Source organism: Talpa europaea, assembly GCF_964194135.1.
Source record: "Talpa europaea genome assembly, chromosome: 8".
NCBI classification, from domain to species: domain Eukaryota; kingdom Metazoa; phylum Chordata; class Mammalia; order Eulipotyphla; family Talpidae; genus Talpa; species Talpa europaea.
Genome location: NC_140075.1, coordinates 89,741,443 through 89,758,486, shown reverse-complemented (window position 1 = coordinate 89,758,486; position 17,044 = coordinate 89,741,443). Strand labels below are relative to the sequence as shown.

At 35.5% G+C, this 17,044-nt stretch overlaps 1 protein-coding gene across 2 annotated transcripts in view; it reads right to left on the bottom strand.

Moving 5' to 3' along the window:
* Nucleotides 1–17,044, bottom strand: part of MNAT1 (MNAT1 component of CDK activating kinase) — a gene marked incomplete at its 5' end in the record, with an annotated part of 150,794 nt that overhangs the window by 40,215 nt on the left and 93,535 nt on the right. For both annotated transcript variants that reach the window (XM_084239683.1, XM_084239684.1), the window contains one exon: nucleotides 7,833–7,954. In XM_084239683.1, the coding sequence (XP_084095809.1) occupies nucleotides 7,833–7,954 (122 nt within the window). The remainder of the gene's footprint in view (nucleotides 1–7,832; nucleotides 7,955–17,044) is intronic.

Below are 17,044 nucleotides of genomic sequence, written 5' to 3'. Positions count from 1 at the left end.
ACCACAGATAGTATTGGTGTTGAAGAGACATGCATTCAAGCAGGAGTCAGCATGGCAAGATGGCAGATGGTGCACTCAGCAAAGCAAACAGGTGCCTGCTGTGTAGAGCATGGCAGGCTGCTGAGGTCTGAGGACAAGTCCCATAAGGCCTGTCAAAGAGGAGACCAGAGCTGCAGTTGTCACAGAGAAGAAGAACAGCGCCTATCCACTGCTCTGCTTTTTAAGTTTCCATGGAGCCCCCTCTAACCGAGCCTCAGAGGTTGAGTCTGGAATGTGTGGAACTCCCCACTTGGAGCTTTTCTGTCCAGTGCAGCACCACTACTACCCTCAAGCACACAATCCAGATAATGTGGGAATACGTAGTGCATATTGAGACTACAAGCCCCATAACAAGGTACCCTCATCAGACCAGCTCATTGATCCTCCAATACCCCCAACCACCTCAAGGCCTCGCATTTACAATCCTTCTATGACTTTCTCCATCATGTCACATGATTAGTTTCTTTGTTTAATTCTTATCTGCTTAAATATCATCCCATAAGAGTCCATCTCACCACCCCCTATGTAACATAGCACTCTAACCACAATATAGCCGTTCACCATCCTGCTCTATTTGTCTTCAAAGTACTAAGTACTGCTAGTCCTACCCCATTCGTGTATTTGTATTGTTGGTTTTACCCCAGTAGAATGTAAACTTTATAACAGTAGATGTTTTCTCTGCTTTGCTCACTGCTTTATTTTCAGCACTTAGAATAATAACTAGTACACAGGAGGTGCTTCATAAATATTTGCTGAGTGATAATAAAATGCTAACAAAAGTAAAGGGACTGCTAAATAATCAGCTGTTTTCTTAATTAACATGAGCTAAATACAATGAGATTTCATTTCCCAATAGAACCCATACAGGTCTATAGAATTTTACAGTGATTTGGCAGGAATCAACATAATTCTACTAATAAATTGAACTTGCCGTTTTAGGCTCTTATAAAAATCTGAATTAAAACTATATTTCATTGTAATAATTTAGATTCTTCAATGTTGCTTTTCTTCCTGAGATTAATTTTGAAATATATCTCATATTTTTTAAATTAATATTACAATTTAATACTTTTAAAGTGCATACTACAAAAGACTATTCTGGAATCAACTACATAATTACATTTCCTAAGTGACCTTGTAATCTCGTGAGCATTTACTCTAGACTAAACAGCCTGGTTCAGCTGCCCTGTGTCTGACTTTCGATGAAAGAAACTTGTTTGACAACTGCTTCAAGCAAAACTATTTTTTTTTACATGATTGCATAAAAAACATTTAAAACTTACCAGACTAGAGCCAGACTAGAACTTTAAGCACAAAGGTTCATGTTAAATAAGTGAGTTGATTTCTCATTAAAATCCCAACAAAACAGATACTAAAGACATTACACTGCCATGACCAAGAAAATACAAGTTAATTTAGTAATATATTCTTAATTATACTAAAGTATAATACATATCATATACACATACATAATGCAGTCTTTTTGTGACCTTCGTGTTTTTCCATATTCTTTGATCTCCCTATTGCCCCTGAGAGTATTTCTAAAACTAGCATGTAAACTTAAGTGACATCATCAAAAACAAAGCAGAACAAACAACTTTCCTCTATTCTAGGCAATTCATGAATAACATATCAACAGGTAAAGACCTTGACCAAACAGCAGAAATTCTTCAATGTGACTTTAAAAATCACATCTTCAATATAAGGAAAAAATCACATAAACAAGCCAACATGATACTAAATGATGAAACACTCAAAGCATTCACAAAAAACTATCAGAAACAAGAAACTACAGCTATCAGAACTACATTAACAACAGGTAAAAAAGATTCTAGCTAAATGCAATAAAAATATTACATTGAAATCAGAGATGGAACATTAAAAGAAAACAATCATGTTAATTCAGATAACTCACTCCCAGCTAAAAAGCCCCAGATATTCACCCAGGAGAGTGATCAAAATTAGAGTTCAGTAAAACAACTACATACAAAATAACAATACTTAGAAGTTTTCATATTATATTAGCAATAACCAGTTAAAAATCATAATGAAAATAATTTTGTAACAACAGCATATTGACTACGATATATTGAAAACTAATTTCTAAGTTTTCTATGAAAACTCAATAAAGTTAAAGTGCTTTTTCTACTATAGTCAGTTTATAAGTTTAAAGCAATTTTAAATAAAATCCCAAAAGAAGTGATGTTTGGTTGTTAACTACAGGATATACAGGAGTAACTGTCTTAATAAATTCTTGGTGGTTTTAGATTGTTTTGTTTGATTGCTTATTTCACAATATTTTATTATGAAATTTTTCAAATGTAAAGTAAACTTGAAGTAACTATAATGGGCCTTGTTAATTTTAGCCAACTAAGTTTACTTGAAAGAATAAATGTTTGTATTTATGCTTAGAATATTTTGAAAAAAGATAAGTAGCAAAAGGAAGATTTGCCCCACTTAAAGCAGGAAGAATTCTAAGATGGTCCCCAAGACTCCAACCGGCTTGTGTACATCCTTGCATAATTCCCTCCCTATGGACATGAATTTCACTCCTGAGATTATATTATATGGCAAAAGACTATTGAGTGCTTTGCCAATAACAATAATGGATTTGTAACAGACAGATTACTTTTACCCAGCAAACTGGTTTTTATCAGTGTTGTCTATAAGCCATAAAATAAAACTGATAGGAGCTAATAGAAAATAAGAAACTTTCTTCTAATTACTATCAGGTTCTAGTCAGCTGAGTTAATTCAAAACTATCACTATTACCACATTTTTTTCCACTGCTGATTATGTAATACTAGCTAAATAATCTTATCATTTGATTAAGAAGGACTCAAGATATTAACCATCACAATTTACATCTATTTTTTAATTTAATACCACAGAACTTATCAGTTATACGAATAGAAGAAACAGAAATGACCATACAAATTTAGCTAAAACACTATACCAGAAAGAAACAAGAGAAATATCATCAGGAAATAGATTAAAATTTTATTCTACAGACTTTTGGTAGCAAAAGATATTGTTTAAATTTATAATTAAAGAGTGTATACCATTTCAATAACACACTTTATATTATAAATCAATAGTTTTTCCTTCCTTATTTCTATAATAGATCCACAAATGAACAGCTAATATTACATAACTCACTTATATCTGCTTAAAACAGTGATTATATATGAATAATTTGAAATTATGAATAAAAATAATAATGGCACATATTTATGTCAATTAATAACTTTTCTTTGGTGGGTGGTAGTAAAATATTAACCAGAAAGCTGGCTGTTTATTAAAAAGACATTCACATGGTGCCAATCAATGAAACTTTACTAAACTAACCACTAAAGCCGTTGTCGGGGGAATTTCAATTAGCAGTTAAGTTTTCCCAATGCTTACTCCCACTGGCACTAAATTAATAAAACCATGTTTATATATTGCCTTGAGCAAATTAGAATAGTGTTGCCAGTTCAGTCTGTACTACAATTATATATTCAAAATACCTTCCTAATCGAAAAATTCTCATTTATTCTTCATCTACTTCTCAAGTTTCACTAACTTTATAAAACATCTCAGTAACAGCCACCTAAAATCACACAGCAATGAACTTTTGACTTCAACCTTTACCCAAGTTATACAAGAAGACAATAATATAGAGTTCTTCAGAGACCAACACCATATGTCACCCACTCCCAAAATTATGTAATTGAAATTATTTTGGAAGTGCTTGCATCCACAATTTTGTACCCCCTGAAGTGAAGTTACAAAGTTTACTCTTCTTAACTTTATCATGTTAAATAGATATCAAAGAAGATAAAAGAAAATGGAAATGACGTATTTTATTGATTCTCTATTTGCCCGTAGAGCAATTGAACTTGTTTCCACTGTAGAATAACATAACATTAAATGGAAAGTTGGCTACAAAAGAAAAAAAAGAGCAAAATAGAAGCTACAGGTTTGGGGGAAGAGGGAGAGCCCACTATAAAGGAATAAATGGGACTTATTAGGTGCAATCTTTTAACAAAGAGATGGACAACTCTTGGGGCAGATGTTTAACTTTGGTCAAATGAAGTTTGTATTTCTTATATCATGATAGCACCAGCTTTGATGATATCAAATCATTCTCTGAAAAATCACTTCAAAGAGTAACTTCTTCAGTTTCTTAGATCTAGATTACTAAGAAAAAAAGAAAACATATAGTTTTAAATAATAATTCCAGACCAAAAAGTTCAGCAATAATTAGTCACTAAAAATTATGCAAGAAAGAAAGGAACTTTATAGATAAACAAAACCATCACCACTCTGCTGTTGGAGAAGGACAAAGTTACACGTCACAAGGGAAAGAGTAGGAAACCAATTGTTACCTGCCCTCCCCAGCCCTACTCTGACACAGGCAAATGCCTTCAACCACTGAGAAAAGGCAAAAAACCTATATTAACACGAAGAGGTCTGGGAGAAGGACATGAAACTCTCTTATACCCAAGAACCCCATCAACATAAGGGAGAGTTTACTTATGGAAGTTGGGAAAGGAAAATACAAACCCACCTGTACGCTGAAGTAGGAAAAAGAAGTTCTTTGCCTCTGTGAAAGAGGCATATTGAGAAAGCAACACCCTGAGGCGTGGGCACATAGAATCCCTAAAACTAAAGTTGAACAAGAGAGCCAGGGCTGGGACAAGAGAAATCCCATTGCTCCCAACATTAAGACTTATTCCAAGTAAAAACAAGAGAGGTATCGAGAAAGAACCCCTTTGTCGCTCAGCCTTGCAGTACCTGCTGAAAGCTAAGGATAAGGCAGGAAAATTGAGAAAATCCCTCTAGCACTCCAGGTCTCATACTAGATATGAAATGGCAACAGACAAGAAATGAAAGAATCTGAAGTTTGGGGCACAATGATAATACTAGAACAACAACGAAACCCAAACAAGTATAAAACTACAAACTTAATACTCATCTTCCTATAGTAAACACCTGACAGAAAAAGGAATATTAATATTTCTGGGCATTAATATCATTTATCTCAGTCTCAACTGTTCTGCTGTACAGACTATACAAAATTCAAATAATAATTACAACAAACACAAGAAAACAGGAAAAACAAATCCATAAATAACACATAAAATAATCAATAGAAGCAGACCCAAAGATGTTGAGCTATCAATGAGGAACCCACTTTAAAATAACAATGAGTAATAAATTAACCTAAATGAAAGAATAAAAAAATTAATAATCTAGAGAAAATATAACAGAATTTCAGCAAAGGGATGGAAATTACAAAAAGGAATAAATGGAAAATGCTATATATAAAAACTGCAACATCAGAAAGAATTCTTTTGATGGGCTTAGCAGAAGGGAAATAGAAGAATAAGTAAATGTAAGGCTAGGACAAGAGGAATTATCCAGACTCTCAGAACACAAATTTAAGGAAAGGTTGAAAAACAAAACAGAGCATCCAAAATAAATGAAAAGGTCTAAAATAAGTGAAATCAGAGTCCCAAAATGATTACAAAAAGAAAACAGTAAGTAGTCCTACATCATTTCAGAAAGTTTTATTGGAAATTTCTAGTTTGGAAGATTTACATTTAATGTAATTACCAATCAATTTAAGATTAAATCTACCCTCATGTTATTTGTCCCCTAACTGTCCCATTTCTTCTTTAATTTTTACCTCCCTCTTTCTCTGCCTTCTTTCCATTAATAAAATAATTTTTAGTATCTCATGATTTTCTCTGCTATTGACTTGATGACTATCCCTCTTTGCTTTACATTTTTAGCAGTTGATCTAGAGGTTTATATTAAACATCTTTAACTTACCACAGTTTTCTTCAAATACTACTATACCACTCCACAAACAGTGTTTAAAAACATTATGGCAGCAGTTTTCCCCCCTTCCTATCCTTTATATTATTGTCATACATTTTACTTGCGCATTGTTATTATGTATGGCCATTTCCTTGATCTTTAAAGTATAATTTCGATGACAAATTTTTTGGAAAATGCAAAACCCTGAAACAGAGGAGTACTATTTTAAGTATTTTGCCTGTATGGACATTATAAAGCTTTCAAAAGAATTTATTTTAGTCTTAATTCTGGCACTCACTAATCTAAGAGATGGATAAATTTCTTTATCACATAACTTTTTACATCATAGCCAGTAATTCTGTCTGTCTCCTCAAATTTCAGTTTTAGTATTTAGGCCAATACTGGTAACTTTATAATCTCAAACTCAGAAAGGGTTTTAGATTTTGTTTCATATCCCCGTATCTTCGTGCTTCTGTGGTAGAACTTTAAAAGAATACAGAACTAAAAAACAAACCTTAACATATACCCAAAGCAGATAAGTAAATTATCTATCATATTAATAGTAATTTAACCTTGCAGTCCTTGTGCTCATATGTTAATATAACATACATTATGCTCAAGATTTTGCTTCTGGTTTTGAAGATACATGTGGGTTTTATCTGTTTTATCTATATTTTTTTTCTGTTGGGTCTTTTTATTACTTTTAATTATGTGACTATACTGAATCCATTAAAACATTATATTCTTTACACGGTTTTTTTTTTTTTTTTTAAGATTTATTTATTTATTCATACAAGCACTGGGTATAGTCAGAAGTGCGGGAGGGTGAGAGAATTCACCAGAGTCAGAGCGGGGACCAGAACAGGCAGACTGACGAAACACACTGCTGAGGGGAGCAGCAGGTGAGACAGGAAAGGTCTGTTGCACCAGTGGGACCCTCGCCGGTGGCCAGGGATCGAACCGGCACTGCAGAGACTGCAGGCAGCTTCGCAGCCCAGCACTCAACCACTGCACCACCAGGGGATGCCCTTCTTTAAACTGTTTTATTTTGTTAAGAAACAATGATCATGTTTTCATTCAATTGCTTAGGATGAGAAACCAGACCAAGATATGACTTGCCAGTACTTTTCAAGTATACAAATATACCTGATCCTTTGAGGCAGACTGTGATCACCTATATCACTCACAAATACCATGGTCTCACTTTCAAAACAAATCCATATAAATATGGCTTTTGATTCACTGGATCAGCCTTACATAATATCTTTTGACAAAATATATTTTGTGTGGGCCTTCCTTGGCAGTACAGCAGTTGGGCGCTGGGCTGCGAAGCTGCCCACAGCCTCTGCAGCGCCAGTTTGTTCCCTAGGCCTACGGCGAGGGTACCACATGGCACAACAGACCTCTCCTGCCACACCCGCTGTTCCTCTCAGCAGTGTATTTTGTCAGTCTGCCTGTTCTGTTCCCCACTCTGGGTCTGGTGAATTCTCTCACCCTCCTGCACTTCTGACTGTACCCAGTGCTTGTATAAATAAATAAATAAATCTTTAAAATATATATATATATTTTTTTTTGCGGCTAATTTCTCATAAATACAGTTTCATTACTGATAGCAGACAGTGAATAAATATGTCTTTTTCATGGCAACAAGCACAATTGTCACATATGTACTGGCAGAGTACTAATTAAATTAAGGCCCAATTTCTAAAAAAAAAAAAACAATTCACTGACAGTGAGCTGAAAACTTACAGCTATTTCAGTATGGCCATCAACAGTACATTTGGAACCAATACAACTTATTCCCAAAAGACCTAACAAGACTATAGAAAATTAATGTATCAACTTATTATTAGGCACCATTCTTTTTTCTTTTTTAACAAAAGAGCACAATTCTGTTAACTCAAAAGTTAAGAATGTTAGCTAAAAACAGCAATCACAAAGCACTAAAACTTAGCTCCTCAGCAAGAAGTTTTTTGGGCACTTACCCAAGTCGTCCTAGCATCTCAAGTTCAGGAACTTGTGGTCCACATGATTCTATTTGCAACGGTTGGTATTCATATAAAGCTTCTTCAAGTTTTTGAATAGGTGCTGATGAAATATGTTGACCCTGTTAAAAAATGAAGAAATTCATTATCTTTGAATAGTCTTACTTATTTTACTCACATTAAAGATGAACAAAATTCTTCATGTTAAAAATAGTATCCATTGTGTGTACCGTTTCATGGGTACAATTTATTACAGAAACCCACCTTATATAATTAACGTAAAGTCACAGACACAATTTAAAGGAGGAAAACCAAATCTGTCATTAAATTCAAATTTAGTCTTAAAGAGTACAGTAGTTCAATGTAATGAAAGAACTCAGCGAATATATAAGCATAGTCTATCCTTACATGTTTTTGAGACCATCTAAGAATGTAAACAGACCGATAAGTTTTGAGCTCAAAAGGTACCAATCAAACACCTGGAACTACAAATAAACCAATCAGGCTTGAACGGTGATAACCTTGAAGGGAATATAAGCCAGGGCAGCAGTCAGCATGAGCCCATTCATCAGATAATATTCATCAAACGGCTTCAGACACACTTTTCTGGAGTCTTCAAGACCTTCCCAGACCTCTACATTTGCTCACTGCTTAAAACTTCGGTCTGACCACTGTTCCTGCCTCTGGCCCTGCCTCCAACATTGCCTGATGAATGGCACTGTTCACCTTTGCCCAATGTTTCTATAAGAGTTGTCTGCCATTAGCTTATGTCTGGCATCTCTAAGAGCTATAACATTGGTAATTGGTACATCTGGCTCTACCACGTGCTGATTAGTGCTGACCTGTAACCAGCAATGCTCACTTATGCCCAGGCCCTCTGAAAGCCGTCCACCACTTCCGATTCTCTGGCACCACATCCTAGCACTGCTGCCTCTGGTGCTGTCCAGTTCAGTGTCTGGTGCTGTCCAGCCCAGGCTCTGGATAGCTGATGCTGCTACTTCAGTGCCACCTCAGGAGTAGGCTGAGGTGTGATCACCTACAACTGCCACTGTAAATGGGATCCTGGCCCCACAACTTACTGACATACCACCAGCTATTGGATCAACTTGAAAGGACAATGTTATCTTGCATGAGCAGTCTTTGCTTTGGGCTCCTGGATACTACAGACACTATGTGTGGTAGAATGGCCAGCCATTGGTGGTGGCCTGAGAAACTCCTTTTCCCCAATTTCCCCTTTGTTAATAAAGCCCATTGTTGTTTCACCCTGAGCCTAAGTCATGTCCTGCACTTATAAGCACACAGTTGAGGATCCACAAACCATGACATCCCCCAGGCTTTGCATGATTTCAATTTCATTGGATAGAAATATGAATGAAGAGTGACAACAGGTGGATACCAAAAAGTCACTGAATTGTACTGTTTGAGTGATTTTTATGGTAGATAAATTATACTGTGAAAAGCTGTTTAAAAATACAAAAATTTTAAAATGGTGGTTGATATCAATTCAACAATGCTGACCATTAAATATCCAAGTCGAAATTTTCAGTAAAATCGGCTAAAAATGTAAGATTAAATCAAGAGAAATTTAGCTATCATCAGCATCAAAATGAAGATAGTGATGAGAATAAATAAGATTTTAGGCACTGAGTCTTCAAATATACCCACCTTGAAGTAATTTATGCATATTTTGCTAACTTTCAAAAGTATAACAGAGAGACCCTTCCATTTTTTGTTATTTTGCCATTATAAATAATAAATAAATGGCAAATTACTTAGGTCTGCTGGAAACAGTACTTTTTAAAAAAAAATTTATTTATGCATACAAGAACTGGGTACAGGCCAGAAGTGTGGGGGGTGAGAGGATTCACCAGAGACAAGTGGGGAACAGAACAGGCAGATTGACTGAAGTACTCTGCTGAGGGGAGCAACGGGCGAGTCAGGAGAGGTCTGCTGTGCCATGTGGGTATCTCCCTGGCCGGGGATCGAACTTATGCTGCAGTGACTGCAGATAGCTTCACAGGTTGCTTCTTAACCCCTTGCGCCACCAGGGAGGCCCCTGGAAACAGTGCTTCTAAAACCTTGGAGAAAGTCGCTTCAACAAATGGTGCTGGGAAAACTGGACAGCAACATGCAAAAGAATGAAATTAGACCACCATCGCATACCACACACAAAAGTTGAACCAAAATGGATTAAAAACTTGGATGTACGATTGGAAACCCAAAAATACGTAGAAGAAAACATAGGTAAAACACCCTTTGACATTGGCCTCAGTGTTGTATTTGGGGACTTGACTCCCATATATATACAAAAGCAAAAATAAACAAGTAGGAATACATCAAACTCAAAAGTTTCTTCACAGGGCCTCCCTGGTAGCGCAAGGGGTTGGGCACAGCAATATGAAGCAATCCGCAGCCTCTGCAGCATGAGTTCAATCCCCAGCCGGCCAGGGAACAACTCACATGGCACAGCAGACCTCTCCTGTCTTGCCCGCTACTCCCCTCAGCAGTGTATTTCAGTCAGTCTGCCTGTTCTGCTCCCCCCTCTGTCTCTGGTGAATCCTCTCACCCTCCGCATCTCTGGCCTGTACCCAGCCAGCTCTTATATGCATGCATAAATAAAATCTCTTAAAAAAAAAGTTTCTTCACAGAAAAAACACTATCACTAAAACAAAGAAACCCTCATGAAAGGGAGAATATATTTGCACATCATACATCTAACAAAGGGCGAATATCCAAGATATACAAAGAACTCATATACTTCAAAAACTACAAAAACCCAATTGAAACATATAGGCAGAAGAACTAAACAGACAATTCTCCACAGACTAAATAGAGAAGGTCAATAAGCACATGGAAAAATGCTCATCATCACTTATCATCAAGGAAATACAAATCAAAATCAACATAAAATACCATCTCACATCTGTGAAAATGGGCCATATCAAAAAGCCCAGAAACAACAAAAGTTAGTCAAGGTGCGGAGAAAAAGGAGAGCTCATACACACCGTTCATGAAAACGTAGACTAGTCCAGTCCATATGGAAAATGGTATGGCAGTTTCTCAAAACATGAAAAACAGATCTACCATATGATTCAGCAATTTTACTTCTAGATATCAACCCCCAGAATGCAAAACCACTAATTTGAAGATATATAACCACTCCTATGTTCACTGCAGCACCATTTACATTATTAAAGTTAAAGAAACAACCTTAATACCCAAAGACAGATGAATGGATTAAGATGATATGAATGGGGCCTCTCCGGTGGCGCAGCGGTTGAGCGCTGGGTTGCGAAGCTGCCCGCACCCTCTGCAGCACCGGTTCAATCTCCGGCTGCTCCCTGGCCACCAGAGGAGGGTCCCACATGGCATGCAGACCTCTCCTGCCACCCGCTGCTCCCCTCAGCAGTGTACTTCAGTCTGCCTGCTCTGCTCCCCACTCTGGCTCTGGTGAATTCTCTCACCCTCCCGCACTTCTGACTGTACCCAGTGCTTGTATAAATAAATAAAAATAAATCTTTTTAAAATAAATAAATAAGTAAATAAATTTAAAGATGATATGAATGGATTAAGATGATATGTATATACAATGGAATACAATGCAGCTATAAAAAAGGACAGAACTCTTGCCATTTGCAACAAATAGCTAGAACTAGAGGGAATTATGCTAAGCAAAATGAGCCAGGAAAATGGCAAATACCACATGGTTTCACTCATTGTATATAGAAAAATAAAACAAAGGGTCCAACAAAACCGAATCCAAAACAAGCCCGAGAAATCTGATTGTAGAACTGAAAGTACAAGAGGGAGAGGGGGATGGTGAACAGCAAAAGAGGAGGAGGTCCAACTGATTATGCAGGCAGCCTATGGGTGCCTTGTGTGATGTATGGCATATGGTAACAGGCATCTACAGAGGCTGAACTATACCCCTGAATCATATACAATGTTGTCAACCAATCTTACTTCAATAAAAATGAATTGCATATGGATAACAACAACAACAACAAAATATGGCTAGAAGGCTATAGACTCAAGCATGGCTATAAGCATGGTTTCCAGAACAAAGGAACTTTACAACTCTTCTTAAATTTGAAGATGCTTATGCTTGAAACAAATCTAAATTCCATCTAGGCAAGAGATGTGCTTACATGTAACTCCTGTTGACAAACTGAATAAAAGTAATATGAGGAATGTTTACTCACACCCATGGAATCTGACATGGTTCATGCCAAATTCTGAAGCAACCTTCCTACTAAGTCCATTGGACACAGAATCCATAAAATAATGTGAATCCCTCAAGGATTTGCACTTTTTGAAAAACAAATAAATGAAAGTGGATTTGTTCTCTTGTTTAAAAAAAAAAATGATGCTTGAGGGTGAAAATGCAGTAAGAAGAGCAAAAGTAACTCATGCAACCTAGGTAATATCCACATTCAGAGGAGAAAAAACCACCTGCAAACTCCACACTCAGTAGTGTAACTAATGTCTTCACTTCCCTGGAGTGTAACAAAATGGAGACCTGTTTCTCTTCTAAGATAAACCTTAGAGTCCTGGATTATAGTTCAATCACTCTGTTAGTCAAAAATTTTCCATATTCCCAAAAAATCTTTCCAAGATTTTCTAAAAATCAGCTTGTTTCCATGTAGAAAAACATACAGACATTTGAAGAACAATACAAATTTGTGATGACAAAGGAAATTAAACATGGCTGTAATTTTTAAAACTTGATCATTATATTAATACACACACTCATCTAGAAAGCAGCAAATCATATAGAATAACATGACTAAAGAAAATATAGTTGTCTAATAAAAATAATAGTCACAAACTTAATTATCATTAGCATACGTTATTGAAATAAGCAATAAAAAAACTACCAAAAATGAAAGTACCCTTTCAAATTAATAAATCAGCATATAATTATCTGTTACGTGCCACAAAAGAGGTTGCAATTCATAAAGTATTAGCAATTTAGGATGATTCTAAACTCCTTTATAACACAATTATAAGATTCATAACACTGTAAATTTTTGTCTTAACTTTTATTTGCGAGCTTAGTCTCATCTCAACATATCTGCCAATAATCCTGTATGTTTGTTTAACTCTCTTTGTACAGCTGTAACATATCTCCCCCATTAGATTTATAAGACCTCACATCCACTGCCATGCACAGTGCCTGACACCAAAGAATTGGCTGGTGTTTTGCTGATGGAACGAATACATGAATGTATGTAAATAGTCATCAGGTGAGAACACTGGAAAAGCTGTAAAAATGGGGTGCTAGGTTTCCAAATTCTACACATTTAAGAACCCTCTTACTAACCATAAAGAACTAAAGTTTATTAATCAAAAGTACTGTGAAACTTAATCAAAAGTACTGTGAAACATTAAAGTACAGCTTCTCTATACTTTAATATTGTTTTCTTTCATTTATTCATTATAGAGTCACTGGATACTTTTTATCCCTAGGCTGGAAATGTGCTTCTAGCCATTTAACAGTTCATTTTAACAAAATTTCAGGTAACAAAACTTTGTGGTTATTCTGTTGCAATCACCACCCATTCAACATAAAAACTATTTAACACTGACTATATGCCAAGATCTGAAAGCACAGCAGTGAACAAAATACTTACAAGCCTTTGCCCTCAGGGAGCTTATAATCTAATAAATCTCTTTTCAATGGGAATTTTCCCTTTATTTCTTAGAATTATCTAAATGCAAATAACCAGAGGATGAAGAGGAAAAGGAGGATGGTACAAGAGGACAAGAAAATGGAGGAAGAGGAAGGGAAAGGGAGGGAGAGAGGAGGAAAGAATAAGAAAGAGAGTGGTGGTTGTTTTCATAAACCAGGTCCTAACACATGTTAAATTTATCAAATAATGCATTACATTACTAAAGGAACTAAAAACCAGTATATTTCATTCTTCTTAAAGCATTAGACCACTACAATTCTAGTGGTTATTTCCAGAAGACCTTCTAGAAAATAAATTATTGCTGAAATACTGTTTCCATGTTGGCAAGTATTCCAATAATTTAAATATTTATGTAAACATTTGTACATGTATTTTGTGTGTATACGCATATTTTATACACGTTTCTATCTATTCAAATGTATTTATACATCTGTATATGAATTTTAGTTCATATATACTCATGATTTTTTAATGGGATAGAGAATACTCAAAGATTATATCTGGCACTGCCTTCAAGCTGTTCATTCTAAGTAGTGTTTTTTGCTTGCAATTCAGTTGTTTTTAGTTTATTTTAGGACCATGCACATCAATTTTTTTTTTTTTATATTATGCTGTTCTGGTCACTCTAGGGTGATATCAGTCTGTCATCACTGCAACAGCTGCATGGTAACAACTTCCTGGTAGCACATAATTTCATGGTAAGAACAATTTCTTTCCTGCCATAAAAAACGATTTTTCTAATTTCTTTCAAAATTTATGGTAAACAGCATAAGACAAATGAGGGTCAAGACCTTGCATTGTAAGAGGTAACTATATACTTATGTTGGCACTGCTCTAAACTAAAATGAACTCAGGTGATACAATTTCTGTGAACTTCATTTTCATCCTCTACAATGGGGGTATAAGGAGAGAATTGGGGAACCAGATGGTCTTCTAGATCTAACCTGCTATGATTTCACAATCACTAAGTTAAAATAAGCCACAATGTCAAAATATATCATAAAAAAATAAATGCAATTTTCTTCATATTTAATGTAAAATAACTTGATTTTATATATTTTAGGAAAATAGCCAGTTGAAAAAGAAAACAAACACTAAGTCCAGATTCCCAACTCCTCACAAGAATCGCTGGACTACATTCCCTTGCTGAATCCATGTTTTCAGAAAGAGTAGAATTTTTAAAAATATATAATTGATTCTTCTAAGCATTCCAGTACTGACTTATACCCCCCAAAATAAGCCTTTATGAGCATTTCATGTTTTTAAAATGTAATGCTAGGAATTTGATTATCAATTTTCCCAAAATATTTCCTTCTCAAAAAAAAAATACACACACAAAACAGGCTTTTTTGGTAATATGAGAGGTTTCATTCTGAATACAATAAGAATACCACCATATTTTTCTAGCTTGTTAGTAATAATCAGTTCATATTCTTAAAAGTCAAAGAATTTCTGGAACTATCAAATTACAACCAAATCCTATAAAACATTGTTGAAAGGATAGAAGACTTGAAGAGATGGGAAGGTATTCAATTTTCGCGAATTGGAAGAATTAACGTCATTAAAATGGCTATATCAACTAAAACAATATATTCAGCGCAATCCCTATCAAAATCCCAATCACACTCTTCACAGAAATAAAACAAACAAAAATACCAATGAAATTTATATGGAACTACAAAATACCCCAGACACACTATCAAAGTAGGGGGGTGCAACTGTATGGGGAATAGAAAAAGAAAAAAAAGAAAAGAAAAAATATACCCCAAATAGCAAAAACACTAGTGAGAAAAAAAAAAAAAGAACAAAAATGGGGGTATTACACACCCTAACTTCAAACTAGACTATAAAGTGACAGTAATAAAAACAGCTTGGTATTGGAATAGAGATCAGTAGAACAGGATTGAGAACTCAGAAATTAAACCATACACATATAGACAGTGCATTTACAACTAAGGTGCCAAGAACTAACAACAGAGCAAGTAACATTTCTTCAATAAATGTGTTGGGGAAACTGGAAAGCTGCACATAAAAGAATGAAATTAGACCACTATCTCACACCATACATAAAAAGTAACAGAAAACAGATTAGAGTTAAATATAAGATGCATAGAAGAAAAACATAGGTGATGTACTCCTTGACAGCAGCCTTAGAGATATGTTTGGATATTCTACTCCTAACAGCAAGGGAAATAAATGCAAAAATAAACAAATGGGACTACATCTTTTGCTGTTCTGAACAGCAAAAGAAATTTGCATCGAAACAAAAAGCCACCCTACTGAATGGGAGAAGATATTTGTACATCATATGTCAAACAGGTGGTTAATACTCAAAATATAGGAAGAGCTCATAAAACTCAACAATTGAAAAAAGTAACAGTTATAAAATGGGCAGTAAATCTGAAATAAATGCGTGGCCAAAGAAGACATTCAGATATCCAACAGGCACAGGAAAAGATGTTCATCATCTCTTAATGAAGAAATGCTTTTGGGGCCTCCCTGGTGGCTCAGCGGATGAGTGCTGGGTTGTGAGGTTGCCCGCGGCCTCTGCAGCACCAGTTCGATCCCCGGCCTCCGGGCGAGGGTCCCACATGGCGCGCAGATCTCTTCTGCCACCCACTGCTCCCCTCAGCATTGTACTTTGTCAAGTCTGCCTGTTCTGTTCCCTGCTCTGGCTCTGGTGAATTCTCTCACCCTCCTGCGCTACTGACTGTACCCAGTGCTTGTATAAATAAATAAATATTAAAAAAAAATAAAATAGCAATTGATATTTAAAAAAAAAAGAAATGCTTTTGATTTGCCAATCATATCCGTTTCTATAAACAGATATGGGAGAATGGCTATTATCCAAAAGACAAGAAAACATGTGCTGGAGAGGATGTGAAGAGAAGGGAACCCTTATACACTGTTGGTGAGAATGTAAACAGGTGCAGCCATTATGAAAAGCAGCAAGAAGAAAACTCAAAAAATTAAAAATAGACATTCCATACAATCCAATTATCCCACTTCTGAATATTAAGCCAAAAAGAGCAAAAGCATAAATTCAATGAGATATATGCTCTCCCGTATTTATTGTGGCATTATTTACATTAGGCAACAGCGGAAACAACCTAAGTGCCCATGGAGAGATGAGTGAATTAAGAAGATATGGTATATATACACAATGGGATACTATTCAACTATTAAAAAAAGAAAAGGATGAAATCCTGTTATTTGCAACAACATCACAAAGTTATGTCCAGCAATTGAATGGAGCTAGAGGATATTACGCTGAGTGAAATAAGTCAGACAATGATAGACAAACGCTGTATGATTTTTGCTTTTATGTAGGAATACAGTGAAAACAAAGAGATGAATTAAATAAACAAAAATAAACCTCTGGACTATAAGACCAATTAGTGGTTACCAAAAGGGAAAGGGGAAGGGGAGTGGGTAAATTAGAAGGGGGATGATGGTATAATGAAATGTCAGAATTGGATGTTTAGTGATAAACTTAATGGGTTATATACAAATATTGAT